The following is an 18,251-nucleotide window of genomic DNA, read 5'->3' as shown; positions in this document are numbered from 1 at the left end:
AATATATCAAGTAAGAGTAAGGAAACTGTGAAAGGTGAGACTCTAAAGAGTTAAATGCAGAGCTTTTAAACATAATTCTTTTTAAAGTCTCTGGCCTTCTTTGCTTATTTCTGGACTGAGGAATAGGTTTGATTTTGTTATACAGCAGATTAGTAAGGGAACTTCTTATATTTTAAATGAAAACAGGAAAATAATAAATTATGCTATTTTAATGTCCAGGTTTAGAAATAAAAGTGTTTCTGTAGACATTTTTCAGATATTTCACATGAAGGATTTGTGAAGCACAATATGCCCTTGGGGCTTTTATACTGCCATTTATTTATTAATTTATTGGCTTAAAACCTTCCCATAAATGCTGGCAGCTTTAAGGTTAGACCCACCAAAATTTAGTTAAAAATCAGTGTTATGTCTCTAAATAACAGGCCAAGAAGAAAAAAATGTCATTTAATCACAGGTTTACAAATGTATCCTATAAAATAATATACTCAAAGACTTAAATTATTAGGATTCTTGCTTGAAAGTTTATTTGTCCCTATACCAAAAAAAAAAAAATTGTTTCCCTGGTGGCTCAGTGGTAAAGAATCTGCCTGCAGTGCAGGAGATGTGGGTTTGATCCTTGGGTGAGGAAGATCCCCTGAAGAAGGAAATGGCAACCCATTCCAGTAATGGCAACCCATTTTCCATTGCCTGGGAAATCCCATGGACAGAGGAGCCTGGCGGGCTACAGTCCATAGGGTCACAAAGAGTTGGACATGAGTTGGCAACTAATGCACAATACAATAAAAACAGAACCAATGCCTTGGATAAGTGTTAAGATAACTTAAGAATTTTCTCTATAGGTTATTTCATTTTCCTTTAACACTATCTATACTTTGTACTCTAATAACTCAATATTAGTATCATTAACTTGTGTAACTGACAAAGTAGAGTTAAAATAAGCATGTTAATGTACCAATATCCTACTTAAAAATAATGTTTAAGTTCACGGAGAGAAATTAATTAACATGATCTCCCAGTGATGCAATGCTTTCAGACTAATGGACCTAGGCAGAACAGCTGAACTGGCAGTCAAGGACTTGCTCTAAACTCACTGAGGAGTGAATGGTCAGGGTCTGAGCTCTCTTCTGCCCACAAAGCTAGCTCCAAACATCCGCTAGTGCCGCATGGCTCAGAACTCTCCTCTGCAGGGAGTGGATGGTGGTGGTCTTCTCACAGGCTCAGTCAGTCCCTCCAGAGCCAGCAGAGTTTCTTCTGGCTAGCCTACCAAGAGCTCTGTGCTCTCTTGCGTGGATTCCAAGTGGGCAGTTGCAGGACAATAGCTGCTGCCCTGAGAACGTACCAAGGTAAGAAGGCATAAAGCCTGGATCTGGGTAATGTACGAAAGAAAAGTGTGAGAGGGCATGAGAGAGGCGGAGTAGGGCAGGAAAAACTGAGTGAGAACATGTGCGAGAGCGTGGGAGGCTCGGACAGAAGAAGATCACTAGAGACAAGAAGTCAGAATTCCATTATAGACTACAACTATTTCACTTTGAAATTACTGCCTACTTTGTTAGAGACGCTGGAAAGCACTGCTATAAGACAAGCAGTATACTGATTACTTGTAAATTCATGAAATAAGTTCACACTGATTCAAATACACACCCAAATCTTAACATAATTTACAGTAACTGAATACTTTGAGAAAAGGCTCAAAGATCACAAATTAGACAGTGAGGACAAAGGCTCTGCCTGGATTCTAATCACAGTAATTCGTTTGTATTCAATTACACATCCTCCTCCAACAATGTTTTTTCTTCTACTCGAATGGCATACTTTTAAGCAATGGCTTTGGCATTCATTTTCTTGTAGCAAGCAAGTTAATGGGGCTCAAGTGCTACTTTGGGAATCTCTGGAGAAGAAAACACAGATTCAGGCTTAATTGGTCTCAATGGACGTGAATCTGAGCAAACTCTGGGAGACAGTGAAGGACAGAGAAGCCTGGTGTGCTGTAGTCCATGAGGTCACAAAAAGTCAGACATGACTGAGCAACTGAACAAGTCAAGTCTTAATGATACTACTGAAATAAAATGAACAGCAATTGAAAGCTCTAAAGTATTTGATAAGAAACTAACTGGAAAAGTGAAAGATAATAAAACAACCAAAGAACTGAATTAGAATCTGTCAAGTTATTTCAGTTAAAAACAAGAATTAAAAAAAATTTTTTAAATCATACTCATGGGGGAAATCTAATTCTTTAGAATCTGTGAGATTTAATGGTATAGTGGTAATCACAATTAATACTGGATCAGGACTTCGGAGAACTTCTGATTAAACTACTTAGTCAGTAACTACACTCTTTTTTTAAATTTATTTTTAATTGGAGGACAATTGCTTGACAATGTGTTGGTCTGTGCTGTGCGATGTGCATCAGCTGTAAGTATGCATGTATCTTCTCCCTCTTGAACCCCCTCCCAAGCCCCCCACCCCACCCCTCTAGGTTGTCCCAGAGCTGCTTCCTCTTGCGTAACCTTGGCTGGAGAAAAACCACTTCCATGTGGACTAGACTGACTTTCAATTCATGACAGCCAGCCTCAAATGCAGCCTTTTAGCCGTTCAGCAGGCATACTGTATTTCCCTCACGAAGTCACCCTTTCACCCTTCGGACCCTCTTTCTTCAAACCTCCAAAACCTTCTCCCAATCCCCTTCTCACTCTCAGCTTGATGGTCACACTCCCCAACATATTAATACTAAGAAAACAAGCATGCAGAAAAACACTTGTGCAAGCATTCATCTCCACAACTTCCTATCCAGATCTCGGGGTCACACCTGGAGGCTTCCCTCCTTACCATGGAAATGCTGCCCACTTTCCTGGCAAAGACCAGTTTTCCACCTGTGCACTCGAGCCCATCTTCTCTCATATCTTCCTAAAGGATATCCACGGCTACCACACATCATCTTTTCTCTACTGATCTTTGCCATCAATAACAGCAAACACACTGCTCTCCCAACTCTGCTTTCCCCTTCAAGCAACTGCTCTCTTTCCTGTTATCTTTTTAACTAAACTCCTCAAAGAGCTATCTACATTTGCTTTCTACAGTTCCTTTCTTCTTTTTTAATTTGCTCTCATCAGGCACCTCTTTCATCATTCTGAAATAGCTCTGGTCGAGGATATAAATTAACTATAATGTTGAATCAAAGATCAATTCTTAGCCCTTATCTTAGCTCATCTATCAACAGCACTTGACACAGCTGATCACTCTCTCCTTAAAACACCTGCTCTAGAAAACGACCTTCTCTGAGTTTTGCCTGCACTTGCTTGCTTATTCATTCTTCAGTCTCCTGTGAGAGTCCCTCTTCCCTTCCTTGATCTCTATGCTGTAATGTGCCAGAACAGAGACACCAAAGTATAACCTATGGATGGCTGTTGGTCCACAACACAATGTGTTAACTCAACACAATGATAAGTTAAGTGCAGAAATGAAGAGTAAGGTTTGGAAACTTCTGTAACATGCAAATGTGTAACTGGTGGCCTTAAGTTTTAGAAAATTAAGTTCATTTCAAGCACTAGTAACCCTGGAGCTAGTTTGAGGTGGAGTGGCACAATGGAAGGGCTTCCCAAGTGGTGCTAGCAGTAAAGAATTTGCCTGTCAATGCAGGAGACGCAAGAGATGCAGGTTTGATCCCTGGGTTGGGAAGAGTCCCTGGAGGAGAAAATGGCACCCCATTCCAAAAGTCTTGCTTGGAAAATGCCACGGACAGAGGAGCCTGGCTGGCTATAGCCCACGGGGCTGCAAAGAGTCGAACATGATTGAGCGACTGAGAATGCACACACGGCACAAAGGAAAAGATAACTAAAGTAAGAACTAGCAGGGCTGGGTTCAAATTCCATCTTTTGACCTAATTAAATATATGCCCTTAAGCAAGTAATTTTCTCTCTTTCAGCCACTAGTCTCCTCATTTATAAGAGGCTTAGAACACAGGGTGTCTTTTGATGCCTTTCAGTTCTAATATTCAAGGACCTATTATTCTAAGACCACAACAGTCCACCTCATGTGATGAACTTGCCTAGGAGCAAATGGCAACAATTATGATTATCTTTGGGTGAGTTACACAGTTATTTAATAAAGAAAGAGAAAGAATCTCAAAGACTAAAGAAAACTGCTAAAGTGGGGTTAGATCTGGATCTTTCTGTGTTATAAGACCCCTTTCAAATCCAGCCTAACTGTACAGTTAAAGTATCACATAACAAATGAGAAAATTTTCTAGATCAAACATCAAGAATTCATAAAATATTGTCATACCTTCAGCTGACAGAAACCAGCAACTGGAAGCTCCCTCAGTTAGCTTTGTTCCTGATGGGAGGTCTAATCTCAGCTTGAACTGAAGAGTCTGTCCGGGAGACGCAGCCACAGGGGAAAGTCTAATGCCTGGAGCAGATTTAGGTAGCTTGGGTAAGGTCTTTGGTTTTTCTGCTAGACATGGACCATCCACCATAGCATTTTCAGATCTGAAGACTGGGAACTAAAAACAAGAAAATCTGTTTTCTAAAGCACAAGTACTTTACAGTATTGTAGACTGAGAGAGCTTATTTTCAGACTTCAGTACAAAAGTGAGGTTCAATGTCAAGGAAACCTGATTGCCATTTTCTTCTGAATCAGAATGTGTTTACTTAGACTTCCTCATGATTATTTTGTAGGTTCAAAAAAAACTTCATCCTGGCCACAAGACCATCAACATTTATGAATGAAATGGAATGAAATTAATTGTTTAATATGTTTATAGATAGCAGGAAACTAAAACTTTATCAATTTAAATGCAGTGGATGTAATATACACCCTCTTATAATCTTCACTGCCAACTATAAGACATCATTCCTCTCATATCAGAGATCTATGTCAAGAGAAACGAACTTATTGTTATGATGGCCATCTGTGTTTTTATTTTAAAACACATCTTGGAAATTCCTAGAATTTTAGATAAAGAACTCCTGCATTTTCTGGACAAATGTGACATAGAAAGGGATAACTTGAAATTTTATTAGAGACCATGTCCATATCTTTAAAATTAGAATGTATTTAAGTTTCCTCTCATCTTATTTTTCAAGTCCTGAGAAATGTGGCTTCTAGACCTTTCTTTAAAGATTATTTGGTAATGGATTCACCATAGGAAACAAAGATTACACATCAGTCTGAGGATTGTTTAAAAATTAAAAAAACAAAAAAAACTCAAACAATCCAACCCACATAGTTTGCGTGTATCAGTATGTCCATACATTTAAAAACAGATGAGTCTTTTTTTTTCCTTTTCTGAAAGTTCATCAAATTCTCTCCAACTTCTCTATTGTTTTTCTCAAACACTCTTGGCACAGATGGAATTTTTATTTTAAAAATAACAGGATATCCTTGGAAAAGGCACCCACTGACTACTCTGTCTATATGCTTCACTTTCACCACCAGCGTTGGCCTAACCAAAAGTGCCTCAGTTGTTGCTAGGGATTTCAGAATCTTTCTTAAAATGATGCCCCTTAACTTAAAGATTACTTACCACGGAAACTGTTTTGGTTTCTAAATCCAACACTTTAATTTGATGGTTATTGGTGTCTGCCACATATAATAATTGACCATTCTCTCCAATACACAAGCCTCCTGGTTCATTAAAAGTTGAGTCGGTAAAACTGGAACCGATCATATTACTTGCATTACCAGTTCCTGCTAATGTTGTACAGTTTTTTGTTTTTGGATCCACAACTTTAATCTAAAAAGGACAGAACAAAAATTTATTTATCTGAAGCTCAGTTTCACATTTGTGGTATGGAAGAGTAACATATTAATAGGGAAGGCAGAGAATTCCTGATTGCTATTAGTTTTCTTAATAAACATCAGAGAAAGAACAGACACTTCCATATTTTCTTGAACAGCCAAACATTCAAATTAGCCTAAGGGGAGATATTTCATCCTGAGAGCTAAACACTATAAAATCCCCAGTTACAGTCTGTCTTCTAGAAGAAATCTTTGAAAAAATTATTTCATGTTCCTCTTTTCCCTCACAATGGGACACAGTTGAACTGACCTCCTTCTTAGGAACATCTAATACTGGCTGAGGATCTGCTACTTATGTTAGATGCTATGATTCCTGTGTTTCAATTACATTAAACTCATAAGCTTCTCATCACAAAATACTAATATTTATGTTCCAATGATTTTATTTTAAAAATGCATAGTAAAAATAAAATAGACAAAGAAAACAGAAATGTTGATGAAAACGAATTATTTGCTAACAGGCATGGCAACTATGCAAAGGCTCAAAAATGTTCATTTGTTAACTGACATATTAATTTCCCTGTTACCTGCCTTCTCCTTATTTACTGAAGATGTTACTCAACAGCTTTAGTGGCTTGCAATTCCCAATTTTCGGCTATCGTCATTGGGAATTTGTTTAGTCCTTTCCCCAGCTCAGAGTACTAACACATCATTTCTGCAAAGAAAGGACCAAAAAAGGAACAGAAAGGCTTATGTACAGTTGTCAAAGACTGTTATTCCTCTCTACATTTTAGAGTGGCAGTTGTAGGAGGCTCACAGATCTTTCAGCATTTTAAATACCACAAGTGAAGAGCAAGGTATTATATAATTCTGTCAAGACTCACCTTGTGATTATAAGAGTCTGCCACATACAGTAAATTCCTTTTCTTGTCCCAAGTTACTCCAAGTGGATGCTGAAGCCTTGCACTGATTCCTACTCCATCAACATCACCAAAAGCAAATAAATTCTTTTTTTTGGAAAAGAAAAGAAACAGCATGTATTAAAATTTTTTCACAGAACTTTGTTAGGGTATATAGTGAAAATTCAGATGGCTGTACATGCTACTTAAGTTAAAGGGGGAAAAGTCTGATTTCATATAAATAGGGTTGAGGCATTTGACTGAAACTAGAAAAAAAAATGACAGAATTCTGAACCTGATTTTTAATTTGTGGTTCTAAGGAATCTTATTCACAAAAATGGCACATCTGATTCAGGTCTACTACTCTGGAGCTCTTTCCACCCTCCTGCCAAATATCTACTCTTCATTTTCCCCTTGCTCAGTAATCACAATTTTATCCTTCCTTTCTCTCGGAAGCCTTGACATTTATACAGAATCAAATCAGATCAGTTAACTTTTCTTAGGTGGTTTTGTTACTTGTGCTTCTTTATAGTCATATTTCCTTTGGTTTGACTTCCATTTTAACATGGATAAGTCCAAGAATTTTCTCCTTCCTACGTCTTATTAACTTCACAATTCAGAAAATCGCAAGCTCACTTAACAGGCACACGGTGTAGAAGTGCTTTTCGTTACCATGGGGTCTCTTTCTCCTCCCACCAGGTGCTTCACTGCTCCATCTTTCAGCGAGACGGTTCTCACTGTGCTGCTCTCGCTATCTGCCACAAACAGGCAGCTCCAGGGATCCTCGGAGGCCAGAGACAGACCTGAAGGCTGGGCAAAGCCTGCCTTGTGAGGGTATGCATTATTTCGATTCTCTTCGTTTCCACTTCCAGCAAACCGAAGGCAGGTTCCTTTTTTTAACTCACTAAAGAAGACAAATTCACAGGGGAAGTGTCAACACTGTTACACTGACCCAGTTTAATTATTAAACAAATGAATGTAAATGATGAAGCCAATGGTGATAGCATTATATATTTAAAAAAAAATCTGCTGATCTTGACCTAGTTCAATTGTGCAAATAAGCTTTCATTGCGGTTTTTCTAATCATTAACTTATTTACCCACTGTATAGGGACCTTTCTACCTTTCTTTTTTTTAAACATACTCAAAAGTGACTATTCTCAATGATTAAACAGGAGATCCCCGACAAAGTTAAAAATACATGAATAAAGATCACATCACTGATGGGATAGTTTTCCTCCAAATGATCAGAGGCAGGTACAGCTAGATCCCACCTTTACATCCTGGTCTCTTCTCAGCTTCATGCAATATTAGATTCTGAAAGGGAATTAAAAAGATCCCACTCCAGTACTCTTGCCTGGAAAATCCCATGGATGGAGGAGCTTGGTAGGCTGCAGACCATGGGGTCGCGAAGAGTCAGACACAACAGAGCAACTTCACTTTCACTTTTCCCTTTCATGCACTGGAGAAGGAAATGGCAACCCACTCCAGTGTTCTTGCCTGGAGAATCCCGGGGACGGGGGAGCCTGGTGGGCTGCCGTCTATGGGGTCGCACAGAGTCGGAGACGACTGAAGTGACTTAGCAGCAGGTAATCTCTTCTAGCTCTTGAAAGTTCTGAGCTTAAATTTTCATTAAAAATGTTTTATTTTCTTGTACATAGAGACCAGGCTTCCCTGGTGGCCAAGTGGTAAAGAATCCACCTGCCGACCAGGAGACGTGGATTCAATCCTTGGGCTGGGAAGAGTCCCTGGAGTAGGAAATGGCAACTCACTCCAGTATTATTGCCTGAAAAATTCCATGGACAGAGGAGCCTGGAGGGCTACAGTCTACAGGGTTGCAAAAGAGTTGGACATGACTTTGCGACTAAATAACAAAAGATATAAGAAGAGACTAGCAAAAAGAATTAAAAGAATCATTTGTGAAAGATGGGTGTTCATTTTAAAGTAATAATATGATTTTGCTGCTTTAATCAATTGTACAAATCCATTTCCTATGTATACTAGGGAAATTTATATTTAAAGGACTATTGTAATGATTTCTTTGCAATATGGAGAAAGTTTTATACCTTGGTTTCTAAGTTTATGTCAGAGGAACTGTAAGGAAGACATGCTAGTGTCTTGTATTGAGGGGAGGGAAGAAGCTGACTTGGGATACAAAACAATGAGAGACTCTGTATCATTTTCTAATACTGTAAAACATGCAAAAAGAAGTCTAAAATGACCATCAGTCACTTACTGGTTAATATGATCCCAATGCTAATGTAGGTAGGGAACAAGGAGTGGAAGCAAAGGGATAGAAAATGTATAAATACAGCCATTTATTCAAGGCCTATTTATAAGTAATAACAAATATGCCAAACAAAGGAGTTATAACAATTTTACAAAGGAGTTCTCTTAATAAAAGCTAGAAATAGTGGGGAGAAACAGTAACTTCTAAAAGTTCAGTAGTTATTACCCCTTGAAGGTCAGTGACAAATAATGCATCCTTGAAATTGTAATGCAAGTCAGTGTGATCAGACTGGAGACTTTTCTATTGTGAACGAGTGACAAGTCTACTTAGTGAAATGTAGACACTCTTGCCTGTCTAGGTCCAAAACAGTCATCACTGAGAACAATGCAGTCTGGTCAGCTCTGCTGCTGCTTTTTTCCTCATCTATGTTGTTGGTCACCTCACTATTCAGCTTCTGTCAGCTCTGACCTGGATAACAGCAGTGCCCTCCTCCTTGGACCTGTCTGTAGTATTGCCACGCTCCAAATGCTACCAGTGTTCTTTCAAAAACACAAATCTTATCACATCACTTCCCAGCTTAAAACTTCTATAACGTCATGTAGAATAACTTTCAAATCTCTTAGAAAGATTCTAAGGATCTGGCTTCTACTGACATCACAAGGGTCATTTCTTGCCTGGAAAACCTCTCCCTTCTGAACTCCTTCCTACCCTCTGTCAGGTTCAGTCAGTAGCTAAAAAGGAGGTCTTAGTTAGTAGCTTCTTCCAGGAAGCGTTCCTTTGATACCTCAAATTTCATTTATATTGGATGTTCCTCTTGTTTATGTAAGAGACTATACCATTTCATCCCTACTGCAAAGCATAGTGCCTTGTTTGCTTAATAAATATTTTTCAATGGATGATTAAATGCTGCTAAACATCTGACAAAGCAACACACACACAATTCAGAATATCTGGTATTCTGGATATCCTCTCTACTGATAAAGGTAACTGAAGTGACTGGCACTTACTTTCTACAGTGATTTGATAGTCTTTATGGTCTATGCATTTCATTCATTTACTTCCGCAGACCTTCACTGAGCTCCTGTCATGTACCCGATACTGTGCTAGGTGCAGGGGACAAGAAGTGAATGACAAAGGGCCCTTTCCTTAAAGGGGCAGTCTAGTGGGAGAAAATAGCTTTGTAAACAAATAAGTGCAAACAAAAATACAGAAGTTGAGAGAGAGAAGAGGGGAGGATGGTGGGGTGAAGGGTGAGAGGGAGGGAAGAAGGGAGACATGGGAGGGGAGGGGAAGAGAAAGGCTGGGGTGTTAGAGGAAGAGGAAAGGCTTTACAGGAAAAATACAAGAAACTCTGTAGAGACACTACTTTTCCATCTTTATACCCCTGACAGTGGCAGCAATGCTACCCACATTCACTGCACAGGCACTAGGCTGAGCTTTTCACACATATTAATTCTCAAAACAAAACCTATGAGGTAGATATAAATAAGGAAAACTGAGGCTTAGAAAGTTAAAGTGACTCTCCTAAGCTCATGTAGATAAAAAGTGGCAGAGCCAGGCTCAATTTCAGGCCTGACAACAAAACCGGAGCTATTAACCATTCTTCCATGCAGTCTTCAAATATCTGAATTAATCAGGGATATTAGAAATATGTGTTAAAAGATGTTTCCAGTTCTCTTTGTGAATGCCTGATGAAACTGCTCTTTCTAAGCTACTCAAGGTTGGGTGTGGTCCTAAGACATACTTGGGCTGATGAAACGTAAGTAGAAGTGGTATGTCACTTCTGAGGAAAAGTTTTCAGAGCCAGTGAACACCTCACCACCTCTCTCTCTGTGCCAAGACAACTGGCAAAGCTCCAGATGGCGGCTGCTGCATCAGCTTGGGTGGCAGAGTAGTGCTCCCCCTGCAAACAAACCTTGTCTTAAGCCACCAAGAACCAGAGCTGTTCATTATGGCAGCATAGCCCCGCATATCCTGTCCAGTACAGTGGGTGTTACAAGGACGGAGACTTTCGGAAAAGGAATTCTGTGAACTCCATGTTTACCCAAAGAGAGATGTTACCACTTACTTTTTCTTTGGTAATCTGCCACAGTCCAATAAGAGTGCCCATATCTGATGAGTCCCTGCCATGGCTATCCACAGAATGTTATCTCTTTCGACCTCTGAACCTTTATGAAAAGAAACAGTAATTATCATATATGTATCTGATTAACAAACACCCCCAGTTGTTTCAGAAATTTAAAGTAAGGGAGACAATAGTATGTTTATAAATCATCTGATAGAAGGAAGTAAAAACATTTGCAATGTTTTAAGTCATTTTGGAAATTTTTCCATTTTCCTTGTGAAAGGTTTACTTCTTAAAAATAAAAATATACATTCACAGAAATCCAAAGTATTCTCAGTAGCAAAATGTCCCTCTACATCTCTGGGCACGATGTTTTTAAACATTTGATTTCTTATTTTATGTGACAAGAAATGGCTTGATGCACGTTCTCCAAAGAAACTTTGGCAGTCAAGAACCTAAATTACATGCTTCAAGAATACAGGAATAGTTCTTTGAACAATTTCTCATGGAAGAATTGTACCTTTTAATAGTTTAAGAAATGTATATTTCCACTACATATTAGCTTTTAGGCTTAGACTCACATCACTACTGCTATTTAAAAACCTACTGTTTAATTGCTGTGAACCTTTCTCAAAAAGATATAGTTGACATGTAATAAAGCTAGAAGTACAATATATTATACCTGTTTTCTAAAATTAATAAATAATTGTTTTTTAAGACTGATATTACAACTTATTACAATGTGACAAGGCTCCATTTTGAAAATTAATTCTATTGTTAAAATATTTAATTATTTTAATTTAAACTGAATTCTGAGTCTACTTTTACATGTAGTTGAGATATTTTCACTAAAATAATTTGGTCAGATGTATCTTATGCTAAAAGAAATATCTTGGTAAGATTATTTTTTTTTACTTTCTTTAAGTAGTTGTGTCCAGAAGAAATTTTTCTTCATTAACCTGTATTATTTTCAAGTGTATTTCACAGCAACAAAAATAAGGTGATGATCAACAAATTGTGGTGCTGTATGCCAAGCACGTTATAGAGAATATTACCCAAATCTTCTCAAAAGCCCCAGAAAACAGGTGGCCCTTTACAGAAGAAACTGAGGCTCAGAGAGGTCATGTAACTTAACAGGATCACAGAGCTAGTAAATGAAGGAACTGGAATCTGAACCCAGACAATCCAACGGAAAATTCTATTTAACATGTTGCTGCTTTCTCTGTTAATTGCTATCATAGAAATCTAAAGGAAGATAGTTTATTTCAATTTAATTTTTCATAGTCAAATACTTTTATAAACAAAAACTGTATTAAAAGTGACAATGGCATCTATATGCTCTGGGGACTCAGTCTCTGCTTAATCACTTTAAAACTAGATCAAAAGCTCTTCATTATTATATTCTTATTTTATTTTGCCCCTGCCACGTGAAGACAAAGCTTAGAGGTGACCTTCTATAAGCCAGAAGAGAGCTCTCACCAGAAACCAACTGTGCCGGCACCTTGACTTTGGATTTCTAGCCTCCAGAACTGTGAGAAAATAAAATTCTGTTGTTTAAGCCACCCAGTCTGTGGCATCTTGTTGTGGCAGCCGAGCTAAGATATTCCCCATGAATAGAAATGAGACAAGGAGATCTGCTATCACACTTATTTAGCATCATATGAAGGTCCTAATTCATACAAGTAAGAAAAAGAAGCAAAAAGCATAAAGATTGGAAATAAAACTGTAATCATTAGAAGATGACATGAGTTTAAAGCCTAACTTGGCCAAAGAACTGTCTGGTTTCTACACGAGTAAAAGATCAAATCAGGTGTCCAACTTCTCCAAACAGGCCCGTCTAGTTCAACTAGGGTTAACTGTAAGAGGCCAAAGCTTCAAAGTAATATTAGTGTGAGCCTCTGTTTGTTCTTGGTCTCTGTGTACTTATTTCCTTTAGAAGCTAGGGGTATGAAAAGAGTGCAGAAGCAGAGGCTGTGTCAGATTGGGATTCAGGAGTTGATATGATTCTACATACCAACTGATGAGGATAATGATGGGGGGGGTGTGGTGATGAAAAGGATAACCATTCAGAACACTTCCTAGTTTAAGGCACTGAGCTAATAATAAGCCCTTTATATGGATTCTTTCGTTTAATTTGACAATATTAGCAAGTCTTGTTATTATCATCTCTATTTTATAAAAAAACTGAAATTCAAAGGGGTTAAATAATTTGTTGGTATTCACACAGCTAAACCTGGAATACTAATATCTTAGTGAGTTCAACTCCCTGGTGGCTCAGATGGTAAAGAATCTGTCTGTAATGCAGAAGACCCAGGTTCGATGACTGGGTTGGGAAAATCCCGGAAGAAGGGAATGGCTACACACTCCAATATTCTTGGAGAAAGCAATGGCACCCCACTCCAGTACTCTTGCCTGGAAAATCCCATGGATGGAGGAGCCTGGTAGGCTGCAGTCCATGGGTTGCAAAGAGTCGGACACAACTGAGCAACTTCACCTTCACTTTTCACTTTCATGCATTGAAGAAGGAAATGGCAACCCACTCCAGTGTTCTTGCCTGGAGAATCCCAGGGACGGGGGAGCCTGGTGGGCTGCCGTCTACGGGGTCACGCAGAGTCGGACACGACTGAAGCAACTTAGCAGCAGCAGCAGCTGGTATTCTTGCCTGCAGAATTCTATTGACAGAGGTGCCTGGCAGGCTACAGCCCTTGGGGTCACAAAGAGTTGGACAGGACTGAGTGACTTAACACAGCAGCACATAGCAGTGAGGCCAAATCCAGATTATCAGTGTTATGATCAGAATGAAGGAACTGCAGAAGGGAGCTTGTGCTTTATAAACACCAAGTCAATGTGATAATATTCAGATACAAAAATACAACTGTTTTATTTTATTAAAATAAAAACACAGTAGTCACATTATATAAGATTTATTCCTCAAAAAAAAATTCTGTTTCACCTGATTAGAAGATAAATGTTATTTTAGAGCATATTAATGGAAGTCAGAGATGCATATTATCTAAGCTGTAAATTACCAGACAAGCATACTAAATAGTTGGATTTCAATCATTAAAGGTCAAATAAGTACAGCTAAATTTCTATCTAGGGAAATGCTGATTAAAGGGCCAAGGAAGGTTAATGGGATTCAGGCATACTATCTTTCCTTAAGTGATTTAAAATCAGGTAAAGTCTGAATTACTTAGAGACTAGCAGGGGATACTGAAAAAAAATTTTTTTATGATAAAAAATAATTCCTGGGTTAGTGTCTTGTATGAGTAAGAGTCAACACAGACTTAATATGCACATTAGAAACATGGCAATGTTTCTGCTGAAAAATGATTTTATTGGAGTTATTTTTAATTATTTTTAGTGGATGACAAAGTTCTGACCATATTTAGAGTGATAATCAAAAATAAAGATGAAAAAACTTTGGCATAAATGTTAATTATTTTCATGCTTTTATCACTGTAACAGCATAACTGGGTTAAATATTCAGGTACTATTTAAAATACAAACACATATTTACATATTACATATATATTTAAAATAATCAGAGGTATTTCAAATCCCTTTCCTTAATGTCTTCTTTAAGTGTGCTGTTCATTATCTGAGTCTCTTGGGGGAGTATATATTCAACTGTATATTTATCTTTTATTTTCCATTCTCTGACCTATTTTATTTCCTTTTAAGATTTACTTTTTCTTTAAATATGCATATGGATAAGTGTTCATTATAAAGATTAAACAGTAAATAAATATCCATGTGCATACCACCAGCTCAACAAAAGGCAGTATTATTTGAAAACCTCCTGCATCCCTTTATGAATATATCATCCTCCTACCAGTCTAAAAATGTTTATTATATTCTTCAGTTTTTAAAAATTACCATGTTTGAATGGCTCTCTCATTGTATAATTAGTCTTGCTTGCTACTGAACATTCTACAAAAACTGAACATTTTTCTGCTCAACAGATTTCCTAATACTCATCCATGCTACTAGGTATAGCTGTGGGCTCTTGTTTGTACTGCACAACAGCTTAATATATGAAGATATTACAATAAATACAACCTATTTTTCATGTTTTCCTTCTGATAATTCCATCCTCTTTCATATTCCTAAATATGGTAGAATTTCAGAAATATTCTATATAATTTTTAAAGTATTAAAGAATTTAATTGTTTACAAAAACAATTTTTCTTAACCACAATCCCTGTCAAATTGCATTTAATCCCACATCTGCTTAAACCAGTTCTACAATTATATAACTTAAATATATATGAATCAATTTAACATGAATGCAAAAGGGAAGCTATTTCTCTGAAAACAAAGTTAATACTTTGGAAAGACTCAATAAAGGCAAGTAGCTAAGTCAAATTATTAGTGACCTAGATGTGGAAAGATAACTGGAAAGAATAGCTTTTAAAAATTTCAGCCCTCAGTTTATTTTGCAGGTGTTTAAAAAAAACTCCTCATGGTTTAAGGAAACCAAAATAATACATTTTGAGTGGCATAAGACTGTCAGGGGACATAATGTATATTTATAGTTCTTAAAGCATTTTTAGTTTTACGATTCTCAGATTTAACAATTTTTTTTCTCTATGGATCACTTATCATAGCCAATCACTTCAATAAAGGATTCTACTGGATTTATTCACTTCCACTTTTATTTTACAAAGTATTTAGGTAGTTCACAAAGAAAGAAACCCTAGTAAGATAAATAAATTTAAAATAATAAAATTGAAGCAATAAGTAAAGAGAGAAGAAAAAAAAGATGCAGCCATACTAATATTAAAATATGAATGTCATGTTTCCATTATACTTTGCTAAAGACAAATCTACGTTTCCCAGAAATCAATATAACAATGCAAACACAATCAGTTAAGATATTTAAATTATCCAGGAGCTTAAAAATAAACTTGATACTGAGAAAAAAGTATAATTATCTATAACACAGAAAAGAAATTCTCTAGTAGATGTTCAAAGAGGTTAAGATAGTAACTAAAATTAGCAGCAAGCCCTTACAGTAAAAACAGTTAACAGTCCCATAGGACTGTGTTTTGATGAAATATAAATATGAAACATATAAATAAAAATGAATGTAAGATACATTGATATGTTAAAATATTTTTAAATGAATGATATGATGCCAAAATACAGTTTAGTAAAAACAATTGTAAGGAGAGGAAGTAGTCTATGATCCAATTTCCCCATACCCTGACAAAATACATTAATCCAGGATTATATTTCAGAGTGATTTAAAGCAGTGGTTCTAAAAATGATTTTGGGTAACATACCGCTTTGAAACTCTGATGAGAATCTGACCAATTCCCCCCAAACCTTAAGTAGAATTTCTGGGAAATTTAAGTACTTCACAAAGTCTAACCACGAATGCCTTGGGTATATTAAGTCAAGGTGAAAAACTCTTGTGGTTTAAAAAAAAAAGAAAACTCTTGTAGCCATTGTGATTACAGGACATTCCTACAGTATTTGAAAACCATTTACTCTTAGCATTTGAAAGGTGCTGAGCTTATTTAAGGTTATTTAAATTCAAGATTATTCCTCTTGCCAAGTATCTGGAAGGGAAGTCACTTTAAATTCAGTTCAGTTCAGTTGTTCAACTGTGTCTGACTCTTTGTGACCCATGGACCGCAGCACGCCAGACTTCCCTGTCCATCATCAGCCCCCAGAGCTTGCTCAAACTCATGTCCATCGAGTCAGTGACGCCATCCAACCATCTCATCCTCTGTTGTCTCCTCCTGCCTTTGATCTTTCCCAGCATCAGGGTCTTTTCCAATGAGTCGGTTCTTCGCATTAGGTGGTCAAAGGATTGGAGCTTCAGCTTCAGCATCAGTCCTTCCAATGAATACTCAGGACTGATTTCCTTTAGGATTGACTGGTTTGATCTCCTTGTAGTTCAAGGGACTCTCAAGAGTTTCCTCCAACACCACAGTTTAAAAGCATCAATTCTTTGGTGCTCAGTTTTCTTTACAGTCCAACTCTCACATCCATACGTGACTACTGGAAAAACCATAGCTTTGACTAGACGGACCTTTGTTGGCAAAGTAATGTCTCTGCTTTTTAATATGCTGCCTAGGTTGGTCATAGCTTCTCTTCTAAGGAGCAAGGATCTTTGAATTTCATGGCTGCAATCACCATCGGCAGTGATTCTGGAGGCCCAAAATATAAAGTCTCTCACTGTTTCCATTGTTTCCCCAGCTATTCGCCATGAAGTGATCGGACTGGATGCCATGATCTTAGTTTTTTGAATGTTGAGTTTTAAGCGAACTTTTTCACTCTCCTCTTTCACTTTCATCACTTTCATCATTAATAGGCTCTTTAGTTCTTCTTTGTTTTCTGCCATAAGGGTAGTGTCATCTACGTATCTGAGGTTATTGATGTTTCTCCTAGCAATCTTGATTCCAGTTCAGCATTTCGCATGATGTACTCTGCATATACGTTAAATAAGCAGGGTGATAATATACAACCTTGACATACTCCTTTCCCAATTTGGAACCAGTCCATTGTTCCATGTCCAGTTCTAACTTGCTTCTTGACCTGCATACATATTTCTCAGGAGACAAGTAAGGTGGTCTGGTATTCCCGTCTCTTTAAACTGTTAAGTTAAATGCAGAGCCACATGCTTTTAATGGTGCTTCCCAGGTGGCACTAGAGGTAAAGAAACTGCCTGCCAATGCAGGGGATGCAAGAGATGTGGGTTTGATCCCTTGGTCAGGAAGATCCCCTGGAGGAGGGCACACGGCAAACCTCACTAGTATTCTTGCCTGGAGAATTCCATGAACAGAGGAGCCTGGCAGGCTGCACTCATAGTGTCGTACAGAGTTGGACATGACTGAAGCAACTTAGCATGCACGCATGCTTTTAATGATTTACTGAGCTAAGGCAGCACTCATTTCCTTTCTAAAAACTGAGCCTAATAAAGATATGAGCCTCAGCACATCACTCCAGTTGGAAGCTGAGGGAGTACTTGTCAACAGAGCCAATATTTTCCTTGGAAAGCAATTTGGGTACACTCTCAATATGAGATAAACAACCAGAAATTCCATGCCATAAAATAGGACCGAAAAATTTTTAGCCTAGAAAAATATGTAAGTACTCTACTAAATGAATCCAACATAGTAAAACATCTGGTAAAGTACACCCTGTTTTTAAACAATATAAATTCTGATTATAGGCAAAATTAAACAGTATTTGTCTTTCTCTGATATACTTCATGTAGTATAACACCTTCTAGGTCCATCTATGTTGTCACAAATGGCAAGATTTCATTCTTTTCTATGACTAATATTCCATTATATATAAGTATT

The 18,251-nt window shown here is 37.5% G+C and overlaps 1 protein-coding gene across 1 annotated transcript in view; it reads right to left on the bottom strand.

Moving 5' to 3' along the window:
- The window catches only part of NHLRC2 (NHL repeat containing 2), a 62,382-nt gene that overhangs the window by 8,983 nt on the left and 35,148 nt on the right, over positions 1-18,251 (bottom strand). Inside the window, exons 6-10 of the mRNA XM_006043981.4 lie at positions 10,936-11,035; positions 7,311-7,542; positions 6,624-6,746; positions 5,525-5,734; positions 4,282-4,501 (exon numbers count right to left, since the gene is read on the bottom strand). Coding sequence (XP_006044043.3) covers positions 4,282-4,501; positions 5,525-5,734; positions 6,624-6,746; positions 7,311-7,542; positions 10,936-11,035 — 885 coding nt within the window. The remainder of the gene's footprint in view (positions 1-4,281; positions 4,502-5,524; positions 5,735-6,623; positions 6,747-7,310; positions 7,543-10,935; positions 11,036-18,251) is intronic.

This window comes from Bubalus bubalis, chromosome 23 (assembly GCF_019923935.1).
Source record: "Bubalus bubalis isolate 160015118507 breed Murrah chromosome 23, NDDB_SH_1, whole genome shotgun sequence".
Classification (NCBI taxonomy): domain Eukaryota; kingdom Metazoa; phylum Chordata; class Mammalia; order Artiodactyla; family Bovidae; genus Bubalus; species Bubalus bubalis.
This window is presented reverse-complemented; position numbering and strand designations above follow the sequence as displayed.